The 14,608-nt window shown below is 67.8% G+C and overlaps 1 protein-coding gene across 1 annotated transcript; it reads right to left on the bottom strand.

The window, feature by feature from the left end:
• Nucleotides 1-242: 242 nt before the first annotated feature.
• GPC1 (glypican 1) lies at nucleotides 243-12,905 on the bottom strand. Its single transcript, XM_004597416.2, has 9 exons — nucleotides 12,420-12,905; nucleotides 3,058-3,216; nucleotides 2,216-2,607; nucleotides 1,677-1,842; nucleotides 1,366-1,496; nucleotides 1,162-1,281; nucleotides 946-1,079; nucleotides 631-806; nucleotides 243-520 (listed from the first exon to the last, which is right to left on the bottom strand). The coding sequence occupies exons 1-9, from the start codon at nucleotides 12,583-12,585 to the stop codon at nucleotides 288-290; spliced, it is 1,677 nt and encodes a 558-aa protein (XP_004597473.2). The 5' UTR covers nucleotides 12,586-12,905; the 3' UTR covers nucleotides 243-287.
• Nucleotides 12,906-14,608: the final 1,703 nt, after the last annotated feature.

Here is a 14,608-nt window from a genome sequence, read left to right as displayed (position 1 = left end):
GCTGCGGCGAGGCCCCAGGGAGGTGGCAGGAGAGGAAGGCACAGGCCGCGGTCGCGGTCTCGGGGGAGGCGTGGCTCCCGGCCACTCCTTGCAGGCCTCCGGCGGGGAGCTACCCCAAGGTCCCTGAAATACATGGCTTTGGGGAGCACTGGCTCCAGCTGACCTGAGGGTGCAGGAAGAGGCTGGGTGGGATGCAGAGCCGGCCTCTCCTGGCCACGGGGAGGGTCACGTTGTCTGTCCTGTTTTGGCAAAGTTGTCCTGGGCCTCCGTCCTTGGGCTGTGGGCGGTTACCGCCACCGGGGCCCGGCTGCTGCGAGGACCAGGGGTAACAGCGGGAGCAGTGGGGACGCCTGGGGCCGGGGGCAGCTGGCGGCTGCTGTCTGCTGCCCCTCCCGCTCTGACAAGCCGGGCAGGGCGTGGGTCAAGGGCGTCCGTGAGCTCGAGCTCTTCCTGCCCACCCTCCGGCCACACACATCCTCGGGGCAGCCAGCTCCACTGCCCGAGCCGCTGCCGTCGTCACCTGAGAGACAGGACAGGGGCTCAGCAAGCCCCAGGACAAGGTGGGGGTGCGGGAGGTGTGGTGCCCCCGCCCCCAGGCTCCCTACCCCCTCCTGCGGCCCCCAGCCTCACTGGCGTCCTGGAAGTCCACATCACTGCCGCTGAAGGCGCCTCGCAGCCGGTTGGTCATGATCTTGAGCTGCATGATCTGCTGCCGTATGGTCATGTCTGGCTTGGTGATGTCCACCTCCACCTCGGGGTTGTTAATCTGGTTGGCCAGGCCGTCACCCATCACCTCGGGGAGGTACCTGAAACAGGGTGGGGGGGCCTCCAGTCACTGCCCCAACGCCCCAGCCCCGGGGCCCCCAGAAAAAAACTGGCTGCTGAGGTGGCCGCCTTCTGCATCCACAGCATGTCACGTGTTGGCGGCGCCACGCGGGCACCTACCGGCCCTTGGCCATGCCGTTCCAGCAGCGGTCGTCGCTGCCAGCGCTCACGGCCATCTTCTCGCTGCACAGCGTCCCCGGCAGGCTGATCCAGAAGTCCTGGACATCCCGGAGCTGGACCTTGGCTTCAGAGACCTGCAGGGCAGCAGGAAGGGCACTGGGCAGCGGGGTGGCCTGGCCTGAGCCATGGGACAGGGACAGCTGGGCAGGCGCTTACCAGTCTGGTCAGCATGCCTGTGGGAGGTTTCTCCTGCAGCACCAGCCTGCCTCGGCGCCGGCTCTCCTCTGGCCCTGGGCTCTGGGGGTTGACCCTGGGGTTCCCGCAGCCCTGGATGACCTGGAAGACACATAGGGGTGCTGGAGGGGCAGAGTGGGGGCCACATCTGGGCCCACCCAGCCCACAGTGGCCATGAGCTCCCACCTTGGCCGTGAGCGTGTCCTTGTTGTCCTGGAGGGTGCTGATGGCCTCTGCAAGCCACAGGTGCACGCTGCCGATGACCGCCTCTGCCCCCGAGGGGCCCCAGAACTTGTCCGTGATGAGCACCATGGAGTCTGCGTGGGTGTTAACACGCACGTGTCACAGTGTAGGACACACGTCTGTTAGATAATGCCCCTCCCCGCCCCACACTTGCTAGGCAGCCTCCCATCACCCCATGTGCACACTGGTATAGTGCACCCACAGCACCGGCCGCCCCCCGGCCGCCCCAGGGGACAGGCCTGGCAGGGCCTCACCCAGGAGGTTCCTCCACTCGGCATCCAGGTCGGCCTGGTTGGCCAGGCAGCCCTTGAGCACGTTGCGGCAGTAGTCCGGGCAGGGCCGGGCGCCCGGGACCCCCCGACAGTGTGCGCAGTAGACGAGCTTCATGACGGCGCGGGCGCACTCAGGGCCCAGGGGCACCTGGGGGAGAGGCAGTGAGCCCACCTAGTGGCCGGCCAGCAGGCCTTGAGGGCCACTGGGACCCAGCATCCTGCCATCACTGTCACCCCCCTAGGGAAGCGTGGACACACCTCTGTCACCACTGCTGTCAAGCAGATGAGGAAACCCAGCGGGGGCAGAGCATGAGACTTTGAGGGCCCCGGCTGAAGCCCTTCCCCCAGGGGCCTGGTGTGGGTGTGCAGCCCTGTGGTGAGGTATGCTGGCCTTGCAGCCCCAGCTGAGCCCCACTAGTCTGGCCAGGGTCCAGTTCCCCTCGGTCCTGCCCTGCACACCATGGGCGGGAGGCGGGACAGAGTGGGCCCCCCCGAGAGTCCCGGTAGCCACATGCACGCACCTGTGCCACCCTGCGGACCACATCGCCGGCCACGCCCAGGCCCTGCACAAAGGCACGGGCAGCCACGAAGGCGCGGGTGGCACGCAGGCGCAGCTCCCGCGGGGCGTCCCCGAAGGGCCGCAGTGCCTCGGCCTGCTTGCCCAGACAGTCTAGGTAGTCATCGGGCAGCAGCAGCTGGGGGTGCAGCTGCCGGAAGAGGCGCTCCAGTAGGCGGGCCCAGAACTCGGCCAGTGTTTCCTCCAGGTGTAGGTTGGCACCACGGTAGTAGAGGCGCAGTTCGGCGTAGAGGTCGCGGAAGGCTTGGGCATGTTGTGTGTACAGCTCCCCGAAGGCGCCAGGGAAGGCCTCCTGCAGGGCGCGCTCTGAGCCATTGAGCAGCTGCTGGAACTGGTCTGCAGAGGCCGAGGGTGAGGCCACGTGGCCGGTCCCTGCAGACCCTCCACTCGGCCTGAAGCTCATTTGGGGGAGCTCTGGAAGGTCCCCTAGAGGGTTCCCTGTTGATGCATCACTACCTCAGGCCTTTGCAGCCCTCAACCAAGCCCTGTGCGGGCCCCACAAGGGGCAAAGGGACAGCTCACTACCATGCAGAGGCCTGCAGGGGCCACCCAGGACCCCCCAACCACCACTGCAGACAGTGGACTCAGCTCCAGGGATGCCTGACTCCTGAGGAGGCTAGCCCCCTGCAGTGCCCAGGACAGAGGGGCCCTAGGAGGCCCAAAGACGTGCCTTCCCCATCTGAACACTGGGGCAGGCTTGAGCAGTGTACACCCAGGGGAATGCTCAGGCTCCCTGAACCGCGCCCTCTGTGAACCCACAGGAGTAGGGGTGAGACCTGCACTCACCGTCGAAGCTGTGCAGCTGGGTGGCCAGCATGGCCTGCAGGGCGCGGCTGCTGTCCCGGAGTGCCATCTCCAGCTCCCCACGGCTGCGGTTGGCTAAGTTCTCCTCCATCTCACTGGTGCAGCAGGTGTAGCCCTGGGGGCAGATGCGTAGGTGCTCACCTGCGGGGAGGGACCCAGCGTGAGGGGGACAAGGGCTTGGGAGCCAGGACGGGGTTCTCCTGGGCACAGCCTGGGAGAGGGAGTGGGTGTTTAAGCTAGTACCCGCTGCAGTGGGTATCCAGCCAGGACATGCCCCTGTGAGGGACAGGTGCTGCTACGCATGCCCCTTGCACACACTGTGGAGGGTGGTGTCGGCAGCATGGAACGCATCTGCAAAGGTGCTGTGGGAGGCGGGGCTTGGAGCGGTCCCTCCCACTGCCCGCAGGGGCACAGGGGATGGAGCGGGGAGGGTGCAGCAGGGAGCACAGCCTCCGTGGGTTCTGACGCTAGCTCAGCCATGCTCTGTTCTGCACTGACACAAGCGGGAGGCTCCTACAGACACCTGTCCCCAGCCTGGGGGCGGCCTCACACCCCACAGATGGCACCCAGAGGAGGGGCGCGGCAGAGATGGGGCCTGGAAGGTTGGGATTTGGACCTGGTAGGAGGTTCCTCTTCCCCTGTTCCTGCATCAAATTCTGGAATGTTCTGAGGGCCCCCGCCAGCTGTAAGCACTGCCTCAAGGATCCACTGCAGAACCCAGTGGGAGGATGTGGTGGGCGTGTCAGGAGGAGCTGGGGGTGGGACAGCCCCTCCCCCCTGCCCAGACAGGGGACCCTCAGTGACAGGGGTGGCAGAGCAGGGGACTCTGCTGGGCTGGGGGCTGAGGCAGGGGGCCTTCCCCCCTTAGGGAAGAGGCTGAATGCCTGTGCCCGCCCCCAGGCAGGATAGGAGCCGGCGGATCGTGAGCCAGGAGGGGGTGCCAAGTGCCAGCTCAGGTTCAGCGGTGACCACAGCCCTCAGCCCACCCCCCCCACGGCTGGCCCGTCGCCTGCCGAGCCTCCCCAGCCCCCCCCACCCCCTGCCCCCACCAGCCCCTGGAGCCTCCAGGTCGGCCCGGCCACCTTGCCCAGCCGGCCCAGTGACGCGTGCTATTCCAGCGGCCCCAGCACAGCCCCCGTCCCTCCCTCCCTCCTCGGACAGACACGGGAGTGAAGACACGGAGCCAGAGCCTGGGCACTGGCCTGAGGATCCGGGCAGGCTGGGCCAGGCGGCCCCCAGGGGCCCGTGTGGGGCGCCCGGCTGCTGGCAGAGCCCTGGCCCAGCTCAGGCCTGGCCACAGTGTTGAGGCCCCCCTACTTCGCAGGTAAAAAGCAGGGGACCTGCCTGGAGGTGGCCACAGATGCATGCAGCCCTCTGTGCCCAGAGAAGAGACTATGGCCCCTCCACCCTAGACCGGAGCCCTCCTCCCCCCAAAGCCCCTGCCTGAGTGACTCAGACACCTTCAGGTGACCTCCCTCACACCACCTGCCACTGCAGCCTCCCTGAATCACCCCAAAGCTTCTCCAGGACCCCTGCCCCCACAGCAGCCCACCCATCAGCCCTGACCCTCCAGGGGGCTTGGCATTCCAGCCGTGCCAGTCCCTTCCCCTCCAGGAGGCTTTCCGGCTGGACGAGTCCAGTCCCCAACCCAGACATGTCCACTCGGCTCTGCCGGGCATACTCCCACTGCCCACAGCCACTCCAAACCCAAGGCAGTTGCAGCCCGGCTCCTTCCCGCCCCCCAGCACTTCACCCGAGCAGCCTGCAGCGCCTGGGAGCTCTCAGCCACGGCACTCCACCACAGGGTCCCAGGGAGGGCGTCAGCTGCGGAACAAAGGCTCCTCGGGGCCTGGACACCCTGGCTGCCGTGGACCAGCAGCCGCGGGCAGCGCAGGGGTCTGCAGGCTGGTGGGCGGCGCAGAGGAGGGGGCGCTGGCGCAGTGGGCGGGCGGTGGAGCGTGGGGGCTGCGGCAGGCAGGAGCGGGGCGCGGCGATTGGCAGGGAAGGGGCTTGCCGCAGTGGGCGCGGCTGGCGGAGGAGGCAGGGAGGGGGCTGCCGCAGGAGGGATGCGGGAGAGCAAGCTCGGGAGGGGGTCCCGGGGGCGGGGCAGCGGAGGAGGAAGGGCTGCGTGGGAGGGGAAGGTGGTGCCATCCCGGCCAGCGCCGGTTCCAGTGGCATTACGCGCAGCTCTGGGGACAGCTGGGCCAGGCGGGAAGGGCTGTGCTACGGCCACCCGGACAAGCGTGCCGCCGAGGGCGGCTCCCGGCAAAAGGACGCGCGCCGTGCCACTGCCCTCGCCTGTCACCACCCCCGTCTCCCTGGGAACCACTGGTATCCCCAGTTTGCACCCATCTGTCTTGCAGGGGCCGCGCCCATCTATGGTCCCAGGGACCTAAGCTTTGCTCACTGGGCCAGGGCGCATCCCCAGCGGGCGACAGGGTAGGCAGCAGCGGCTAGCACACTGGGCACCCCTTGTCACGGTGCACTTACTCGTGGCCATCCACCCCACCCTGCGACCACAGACCCCCAGACCTGCCTGGCAGCCCCTGGACACCACACAGCAGCTCCTGGCCCTAACCAGGTGCTGTGCCCTCTGGGTCAGCAGGCCCAACTCGCAAAGCTCTCCCCCAGTCCCAGGAGTTTGACCTGGCACCTGGCTGGGCAGAGGTCTGAGTGGCCTGGCCTTCACCTGGCCACTCTCCAGCCAATACCAGGTGTGGGGCACCTTGGCCCACTGGACAGCCAGTGCCTCCTGTGCCTCTAGCCTGCAGAGGGGGCCCTGGCTTAGGGGCTGGGGCAAGGAGGGCACCCAGAACCTCTGCCAGCCCACGTGGTAACAGGATGCAGGAGTGGTCTGTTGGGGTGGTGGCCTCTCCCCAATTAAGGAGGGGCTTACGGGGACCCCCGCCCCCATGACAGACACTCAGCCCTTTGAGGATTTAGAAGTCTCATCCTGGCCAAGCTTCACACGCTAATGTAGCCAACACGCAGGGGACGTGCCTGTGGTCACTCAGTGGGTGGGACCTGCTCTGGCCAACCCCAGGTGGCCTTTCCAAACCAGAAGGAGCCCAGCTTGGGCAAACGGCCCCTATGTGCTGACCAGGAGACCCTGTGTGGTTTCTGCTCGGTGGCCTGGGCTGGCCCTGCTGGGGGAGGGAGGGGACACAGTTGTAGGCCCTCCAGAGGGGTGCTGAGCAGAGGCCCAGACAGCCCGTGATGTCCCCCCAAGCTCAGAAAGAAAGCAGGCCAACAGACAGGGGGCTACTTCGCCCTGCCACAGCTGCAGGGAGCAGGGTGAGGGCTGGGGAAGGCCTGGAGTGCAGAGGGGAGATGGGGGCTAAATGGTGACTCCCCCTGTGGCATGTCGCCAAGGCAGCCCCCAGTGCAGAGCTCAGGAGTGGGCGAGATGGACATGTGTGCCGTGTACACCTGACCACGGGACACAGGACCAGGACCTGCACTCCATGCTAGCTTCGCAGCCATACCATGGCTAGCCACTTGTTCATAACTGGGTCAGAATATTAAAACACCTGAAAACATGCAGGATAATTATCCAGCTGCAATTCCCATTCAACCAGGTGTCTCAGATTGTCAAGAAAAGCAGGGATGGGCTGGGGGGGAAGAGTTCCCACCCGCCAGTTTGTTTCCCACAGGGATGGACGAAAGTGGAGCTCAACCCAGGCCTCCCAGTTAGGCACAGGGACCCCACCACTGAGCTAACCCCCCACGGTGCACCTGAGGCAAGCAGGCCAGCACAACCTGGGCACTCCCCCATGGGGGGAGTCAGACTGGATCCAGATGGGACCGGAGCAGGCGTCACGGGTGGCGTCTGTTGCCTGCCGGATGCCTGGTCAATTTGTTGGCAAAATCTGGCAGCCCTTGAAGGGCTTATCTGCCGCTGTGCCTGGCCCTGGGAGAACAGGTCACCTACCCAGGCTGCAGGAGAGAAACCCCCACCTTCCCCCAGCCCAGCATACTCCTGGGGCACAAGATGGGGACTGGCTCCTGAGCCCCACCTCCTGCCATGCGATGGCCATGGGAAGGACCATCAGCCCGGGAGTGGACTGTCAAGGCTGACGTGCAGCACTCAGGCACATGCACATGTCCCTCCCATCTCAACTCTGGGGCCACCACCTCAAGTGGCCGCCCACACAGAGGAACCCCAGGCGGGGAGGAAGAGCAGGGTCTCCTAGGCCCCACACCTGCCTTGCAGCCAGGCCCTGCCCCTGCCCACTCCTCCCTACTGCTGTGAAACCCCATGCCCTCTGGGCCCAGACCCCATGCCAAGGGTGCCGGACACCTGGGTTGTCCTAGTACCAGGCGGGCAGGCATCCCTTACCCTGCCCTGCCAGGGGGACTAGTCCCAGTTTCTTCCCGCCTGTCCTCTTTCTAGTCCAGCACGTGGTGCTCCTGGTCTCCAGGTTCCTGGCATGAGGAAGTGGGGACTGGGCTCTCTGCAGTGGGGCAGTCCCGGAGGGCAGCACAGGAGGGCACCTGACACCCGGTTGGGGCAAAGAGGGCCATGGCGCATGGTGGGAGTGGCCCTCCAGCTGGTGAGCTTGGCTGAGGACGGCCATCTTGTGAGGGGGAGATGTGGCCCCTGAGCACAGGAGGGGCCGAGGGAGCTCCATGTGGAACCTGTGCAAGCAGCCCCCTCCCCCAGGGACCGCACCCACCCCGTCTTAGGACAGCACCCAGTCTCTATGACATTGTTTGGCCAAGGGTGGTCTGTCCTCTGTGTCACATCCCCACAGTGGTCCCAGCAGGGACGCACTTGCCTCTGCTCCCACAGCCAAGGGGCCCGCAGGAAGCGGACAGCCCTCGCCCCACGCCCACCATCGTGCCCATCCCGCAGGCCGCCTACCTCCCAGCCCTGCCCCTTCAACAATGCCCTCCCCAGGGCTGCTGCCTGCCTCATGGAGGATGCGCCCCACTCCGCAGGGTCCTCACCCCCACCGGCGGACAAGCCCTGCGCAACTGCTTCTGGCTGGGAGCCGAACCTCAGCCCAGGGACTGACCATCCAGCTGTGTGATCCGCACCCCACGTTCTGCCTTTAGACAAGCTCTGGACAGGGGTGTTGTCCGTGTGGGGATTTGTGTGAGACTTGTCCCTCTGAGGCGGCTCTGGTCAGGTGTGTCCTGAGCACCGTGGCAACCACAGGGCTGTGTGTGCTGAGCCAATCCTGCCCGTAGATGGCGTCAGCTTCCTCACTCCCCAGGGGCTGGCGAGTGGTCACAGTGGGCACTGCAGGACGTACCATCACTGGATGGCAGGGCTGGCTCTGGACACCAAGGCTGCTGAGGGGAGCCAGGCTGCCCCCAGCAGGAAGCACTGCTCCCACAGACCCCATCCTAGAGGGCCCCTGGCTGGGGTGTAGACAAGGCCTAGGGGCAGGTCTGGGAACTCAGTTGAGCTCCCTGGGTGCAGGGGCCGTAAGACAAAGGCCTTGACCAAGGAGGGTAGCAGGGCTCAGGCCCTACCCTGTGGAGACGCCTGGCTATGGCCAGTGAGCCTGGCGTCTGTCTTCCAGGAGCTGGCTGCTAGGGTGCCTGGACCCTTCCTCAGCCTCGGGGTCCCCCAGGCCTCAGTTTCCCCTGCGCTGAAGCTGCCAAATCCAGACATGCTCCCCAGCTCTGGGCTCTAGACACCCGGGGGCTCCTCTCTCACTCCAGCTGCTCCCTGAAGGTGCACACCATCCCCAGGGCCCAAGCTGCCCAAGGGCCACCCTGACCAGCCAACTCCAGCCCGGGCCCTCAGGGGACGCCATACTGGACAGTGGACAGAGCCTGGGCTGTGGGGCTGGGCTCTGGCTTTCCATCTGCTGGTCCAGCCCCAGGATAGTGTGTCCAAGGCAACAGCAAGACCTCTGAGGGCCAAGGGTGGTGGAGCAGGTGGCCAGAGTGCCCAGGGGCTGCCCTGTCACTCAGGAGCCCACCTCCCGGCCCAGCCAGGGTCCTGGACCTACTCTACCTGGAGGCCTCCACCCCATGGGCCTGAGCCCGTGCACCACACACCGGCGCCACCAAGTCATGACTCTTCTGGCCATGGGCTACACCAGCACTGCCCCAGACAGGATCTTAGGGTCCTCAGTGGCCCCCAGCATGTGACAGCCACATGAGAAGGCCCTCAGTGGGCAGTGGGGGAAAGGGCAGGGCCAGAAAGCCGTGGGGGGGGGGCCGACCGGGAGCAGGTGCTCTGGGAAGGACCCCTAAAACCATGTTGGGGGGGGGCTTGGTTCCATAGGTCCCTGGCAATGCTCAGGGCAAGAGAAGGCAAGTTCATGACCAGGGGTGTCAGAGGTCAGGAGGGGCTGGCAGGGCCTGTCCCATACTCTTGCCAGGTGCCGGGCACCCTCACAGTAGCCCCAGGAAACACAGACCCTGGCCCCTGCCACAGTGAGCGGAGCCAGGGCCTGCCCAGAGTCAGGAGCCCTGGGTGGGGCAGGGAGAACACCGGGAAGTGGACACAGGGGCCTGGTCAGAAGGGCACACAGGCCAGCAGGTGGGAGGAACGGGGTGGGTGTGGAGCTGGGCCCAGAGGCTCCTAAGCTTACCCAGAATTTCCCACTGTTACAGGAGCCACAGGCATGTGGCAGTCACAGGCTGACCAAGAACAGCTGGGACAGGGGCAGGCTGCCCTGGGCTCCCACCTGAGCCTGAGCCAAGCCTACAGCACCCGGGGACTGCACTCCTCCCCCTCAGTCCAGCAGCCATGGCCTGGAGCCCCTTCTGGCGTGTAAAGCAGTGGGGCTCCCAGCTGGGCAGCAGCACCCTGCCTCTCCTGCCTCCCTCCTGGCTGGCACTAGCCTTGCTGACACCTGTGCCCAGGCGCATGTATAACTGACCACGCACTCCCTCCTCAGTCATGCTCAGCGTCCTGGGCCTGGCCATGTGAACGGCTGGCTGGCCAGGCAGTGGTCAGCCTAGACGGGGCAAGCCTGCAGGCTGGGGGACCAGATGGCCGGGCAGCCGTCCAGCATGGTCATCAGACCCCAGTGGACAGCACTTGCTCTCGGGGCAGCGTGGGGCAGGAGCATTTCTGCCAAGGGGCCCAGACCCCCAGGCACACACAGCTGCCCTCCCCCACCTGCCGGAGGAGCAGGCCAGCTGTCCAGCAGTGGCTGAACCAAAGGCTGGCTATTGCATCACACAGGTGGCCTGCCGGGTTCCGACTCCCTTGAGGGCCACTCAGAGCCCAGGCCTCAGGCTAGAGATGACGAAATACAGGTGGCTGGCATGATGGACGAGACCAGACTGGGGCCGTGCAGAAGGGGACAGCGATCAGCCTAGGTCATGCCAGGCACATGGGGTGGTGGGACCCCTGGAGCAAGGATGCATCCCAGGTGCTCACCGCAGCCGGCGGCAGGCCCTTCCTAGGCCACGTCCCAACCTCAGAGACCCACATGTTCAGACCCAGGCATGGGCACCCTGAGAATGGCACTGTGACTACTCCCACAAGACCCCTCTGCATCCCATTCCCACCCCTGCACAGCTGGGCCCTAGTGGGACAAACGTGGGCACCCCACAGAGCACCAGCCATAGGCTAGGTAGGTACTCGGGAACTCCCCAAGGCCAGGAATGGGGCAGGGACAGGAGGCGGCCATGCTCCTGCTCGGCAGTGCAGAGGTGGCCAGCGCCCCAGCACAGGGAGGCCCTGCTACCATTCCTCGGCTGCAAAATGGACAGCAGCCGCAGTCAGGGCTGGCCAGGAACTCAGGCCTCGACCAGAGCTGGCAAGGCCCACAGCCTGAGCTTCAGGTGCCCACACACTGACTCCCAAGGGTCAGGCCACCAGTTCCCAGCCCAGCTCCCTCCAGGGCAGTGGAGCCCAGGGGTGCTCCGTGAGAAGGCTCTGGCCTGCAGGGAGAGCGTGTGGACAAGGGGCCAGCAGAGGGCGCCCCGCCCCCAAAGGCCAGGCCTGGTGGCAGCCAAAAGGAGGGGGCCCTGGGCTAGGCCACTAAGTACTGCGGAGGCTTCTGGAGGTGTCCCAAGTGCCTGGGCCTTGTGGGGTCCCAGTGTCACAGGACAGAGCAGAGGGGGCAGGGAGGGAGGAAGTGGCTCCTGGCCTCACTGGCCTCGCACAGCCGAGAAGGGCACCGCTTAGGCAACCAGCCCTTTGCATGGGGATGCTAGCACATCCAGCTGGCCCCGACCCCTGCCCAGGCCACCCAAGTCCAGCTCTGCTTGACCCCGCCTGGCCCTGGGGGCTGCCCAAACTCGGCCTCAAACCGACAGCAGTCGGTAGCCATGAGTGTACTTGGGGCCTTAAGAGGGGGCCAGAGCCCATGGGAGCGGCTGAGGGCAGGAGCCGACTGCTTTAGCCAGCCCTGGGGCGTGGGCAGCAGTCCGGCACCAAGTTCATGCTCACAGGGAGTGAAAGGCAGGGCAGAGCACCAGGCAAATCGTGCCAGGTCCCGGGTTGCGGGCACCCAGGTGTGTGGCCTCAGATGCCAGGTCCAGCGCTGACCACAGGGTCCTGCATCTGCAGGGGAGTGCAGGGCAGGGGCGGGGGCTGTGCTGGGACAGTGCCAGAGCCCACCCACTGCTCAGCAGGTCACAGAACGCTGCCTCCCCCTGCACCATCTGGGCGCCCCTCCCCCACACGCCCACTTGGCATGGGGTCGGCTCTGCTCGGCCCGGGGCCCAGGCGCCCCGTGAAGGCACGGCTTTAACCCGCTTGCGGATCTGGGCGGCCTCGGGACCCTGTGCCCGCCGTCCGAGCTCACAGGCGCAGGCAGCTGCAGGGCCGGGGCCGCCCGGGCGCGGTTCTTACAAAGGCGCGGCAGGGCCCGGGCGGGCTCCCAGGCGCCGACCACCTGCAGCTGGCCTCGCGGCTCCCGGCGGCCCCGAGTGCCAGGCGGGGCGCCGGGGCACAAGTTCGCGAGGCGCCGCTCACAGCCCGCGGGCACGGGTGGCGCAGCCCGCACCGGGGCCCACTGGCGGTCGGGGGGCGGAGGGCGGGTCTGAGCGCGCAAAATCCACTCAGGCTTCTGGGGCGCAGGACTCCTCGGGCAACCCCGAGCGGCTCCGGCTTGCTCTCGGAGTCCGGCCCGCTACCCAGACTGACGCCCACCGGGATTTGGGGGAAAAGGGCGCCCAGCCCGAGCCGCGGCGGAGCGCACCAAAGGCGGGCAGCGCCTGGCCCGGGGCCCGGCTGGGGCAGCTTCGCCGAAACGGGCCGCGGTGCGCTTTGGGAGTCGGGACTCAAAGAGGGCCGTGGGGGCGCAGGGGGCCGGCGCGGCGGCGGGATCCTGTGTTTCGGACAAGCGGCCGCTCGGGGCCCAGCCCGAGCGCCAGGGAGCCCCGGAGCGCCGGGGTCCGGGCCCACAGACACCCCCACTCACCCGAGATCTCCGCCTGGGGCACGTCGCTCAGGCGGAAGCCCTTGGCTCCGTAAATCTGCCGGACTTCGCTGCAGCTGCGGCTTTTGCTGGCGGGGTCTCCGCGGGCGCAGGCAAGCAGCGCGGCGGCCGCGCAGAGCAGCCACCAGCGCCGGGCCCGGAGCTCCATGGCGTGGCGGCCGCGCTGCCCCTGCCGCCGGCCCGCGCCCTCCTAGGATCCCGGCCGGGCCCCGCGCAGCCCCGGCCCGCGAAGGGCAGAGCCAAGGTCCCGGCGCGCGGCTCGCGCTCCGGGCGCGGCGACAACAAAGCCGGCGGCGGCGCGGGGCGCGCGGGGCGCGAGGTCCGGCCGCTCGCTCGGGCCGCCCAGAGCGCGGCGGACGAGGCGCGCAGCCCCGGCTCGGCGCCTCCCCCGCCGCCGGCCCGGCCCCTCGGCGGCCGCGGGCGAGAGCAGGGGCGGGGCGCGGGCGGGCCGGGGCGCACCGGGGCCGCTGGGCTCGAGGGGGCCGCGGAGGGCCAACCCTGCCGCGCCGGGCTGCGCGTTGCTCGGGCGCGCCGGGGGCAGCCGGGAGAGCGCGGGCCGCGCCGCCGCCGGGGTCCCCAGGGCCGCCCCCTCGCCCGCGCCCAGGGCGGCGGCACCACCTGTGGGGGCGGGGCGGGGGCTGGGGAGGGGGCGCGAGGCAGGGCTTCCCCCGCCGGACGTGACATCACGCCCCCCGCGCTCCAATCAGGGGCGTGCCCGCCCTCCCCGCACCCGCACGCACCCCGCACGCACCCCGCCACCCCTCGCGGCCCGTGCTGTCCGCGTCTCGGCTACGGGCCCCGCGTGGCCTGCGCGCTCCGAGCGGGTCCCTTGGCCCGCGTGTGCGTGGAGGAGGGTCCCGGGGCCGGGAAGCTGGACGTGGCCGCGCCTAGCCCAGTTGCCGGGGGCCTCCAGCAGGTTTTCGGGCTCGCTCCACGTGACTCCGAGCTTGGAGACAAAAGCGGCCCCTGCCCGGGCTGCAGGTGGTGGCCGGCGACCCGCGGGAGGGCGCTGAGGAGAAGGCGGGCTGGCGGGGCGCCGGCGGGGTGGGTGGACGGAGGCAGGAGCCCGGGCGCTGGTCGTGGGGCAGCTTTTCGGTTCCTTCGCCGCCGCGCCCTGCGCACCCTCCTCTCCGCGCCAGGCAGGGTGATGGTACCTAGGCGTGCTTGGCGGAAGTAGGGGACCCCGTAACTCCCGCGTGTGCCCCATGCCCGCAGCTTGTTGGGACTGGGCATCCCTCAGGTGGGCCTGGGGTCCTCTTCACTCAGAGGGAGACCTCTGGGATGTCCCAGGTGACAGACATGCGCCCCGCTTCACAGCCCTGTGCCGCTCCCGCGTGGGGCCTGTCCCTTCCTGCCTGGGCCTGCCGCCTGCGCCCCTGCCCTCTGCTTGCCTGGTTCGGCTCACTCAGCAGGGTCAGGAGCACCTGGCACCTGCCCCCGCATGCTGTGTGGTCCTCCTGCGGCCACTTTGCACGGGCCAGGCAGGCAGAGCTGTGCAGCCTGGGAGCACAGCTGTGGCCACACCTGGTCCTTTGGGCCGCTTTCCTGATGCAACCACTGCCCCTTCCTCTTCTTATCCAGTCTGGGTGGGCTCCACACCCAGCCCAGGCCTGGTGGCCGTGAGTCCCCTCAGGCAGGTCCGAGGAGGTGGCCAGGACTGCCACGGTAAGGGAAGGCTGCTTTGCCCAGCTCAGTGAGCCCCCCACCCAAGCCACTTGCAGCACTCACATGCCCATGACGGGGCTGGCAGGGGGCCGGCGGGGGCCAGGGTCACCCCACCCGTGTCTTCATTCTGACCTTGGCCCCACGGGCATCCTGCATTTGTTTATAAAGATTGATTTATTCGGAGAGACATCTTCCACCTGCTGGTTCGTTCATTCCCCAAATGGCTGCAACAGCCAGAGTTGGGCCGGTCTGAAGCCAGGGTCTCCTATGTGGATGCAGGGTCCCAGGACTTTGGGCTTGGGGGCAGTGCCACGGAGTCAGGCCCTCTCTGGCTTCGCAGTGCTATGTCCCCTCCTGTGCTTGAGGGCCAGGGCTGCAACAGAGTGGGGACTGGGAGGTGTCTCTGCCCTCCCCGTCCCTAGAGCTGGGGTCTCTGTCTCAGCACCCCTGAGCCACCCTGTCCCTGGAGGAGGTGCAGGTCTGGCTCTGGCTGGCCAGGGGGCCTA

Source organism: Ochotona princeps, chromosome 5 (genome assembly GCF_030435755.1).
Source record: "Ochotona princeps isolate mOchPri1 chromosome 5, mOchPri1.hap1, whole genome shotgun sequence".
Classification (NCBI taxonomy): domain Eukaryota; kingdom Metazoa; phylum Chordata; class Mammalia; order Lagomorpha; family Ochotonidae; genus Ochotona; species Ochotona princeps.
The sequence above is the reverse complement of the archived record's forward strand: the minus strand, read 5'-3'. Positions and strand labels throughout refer to the sequence as shown.

Bases quoted from the DNA above. Each gene is read 5' to 3' on its own strand.
- GPC1 (XM_004597416.2), bottom strand. From the start codon at position 12,585: ATGGAGCTCCGGGCCCGGCGCTGGTGGCTGCTCTGCGCGGCCGCCGCG. The intron at 3,217-12,419 runs GTGAGTGGGGGT...CCCTCCCCGCAG, and splicing joins GCCCCAGGCGGAGATCTCGG to GTGAGCACCTACGCATCTGC. The intron at 521-630 runs GTGAGGCTGGGG...CCTGTCTCTCAG, and splicing joins TGTGGACTTCCAGGACGCCA to GTGACGACGGCAGCGGCTCG.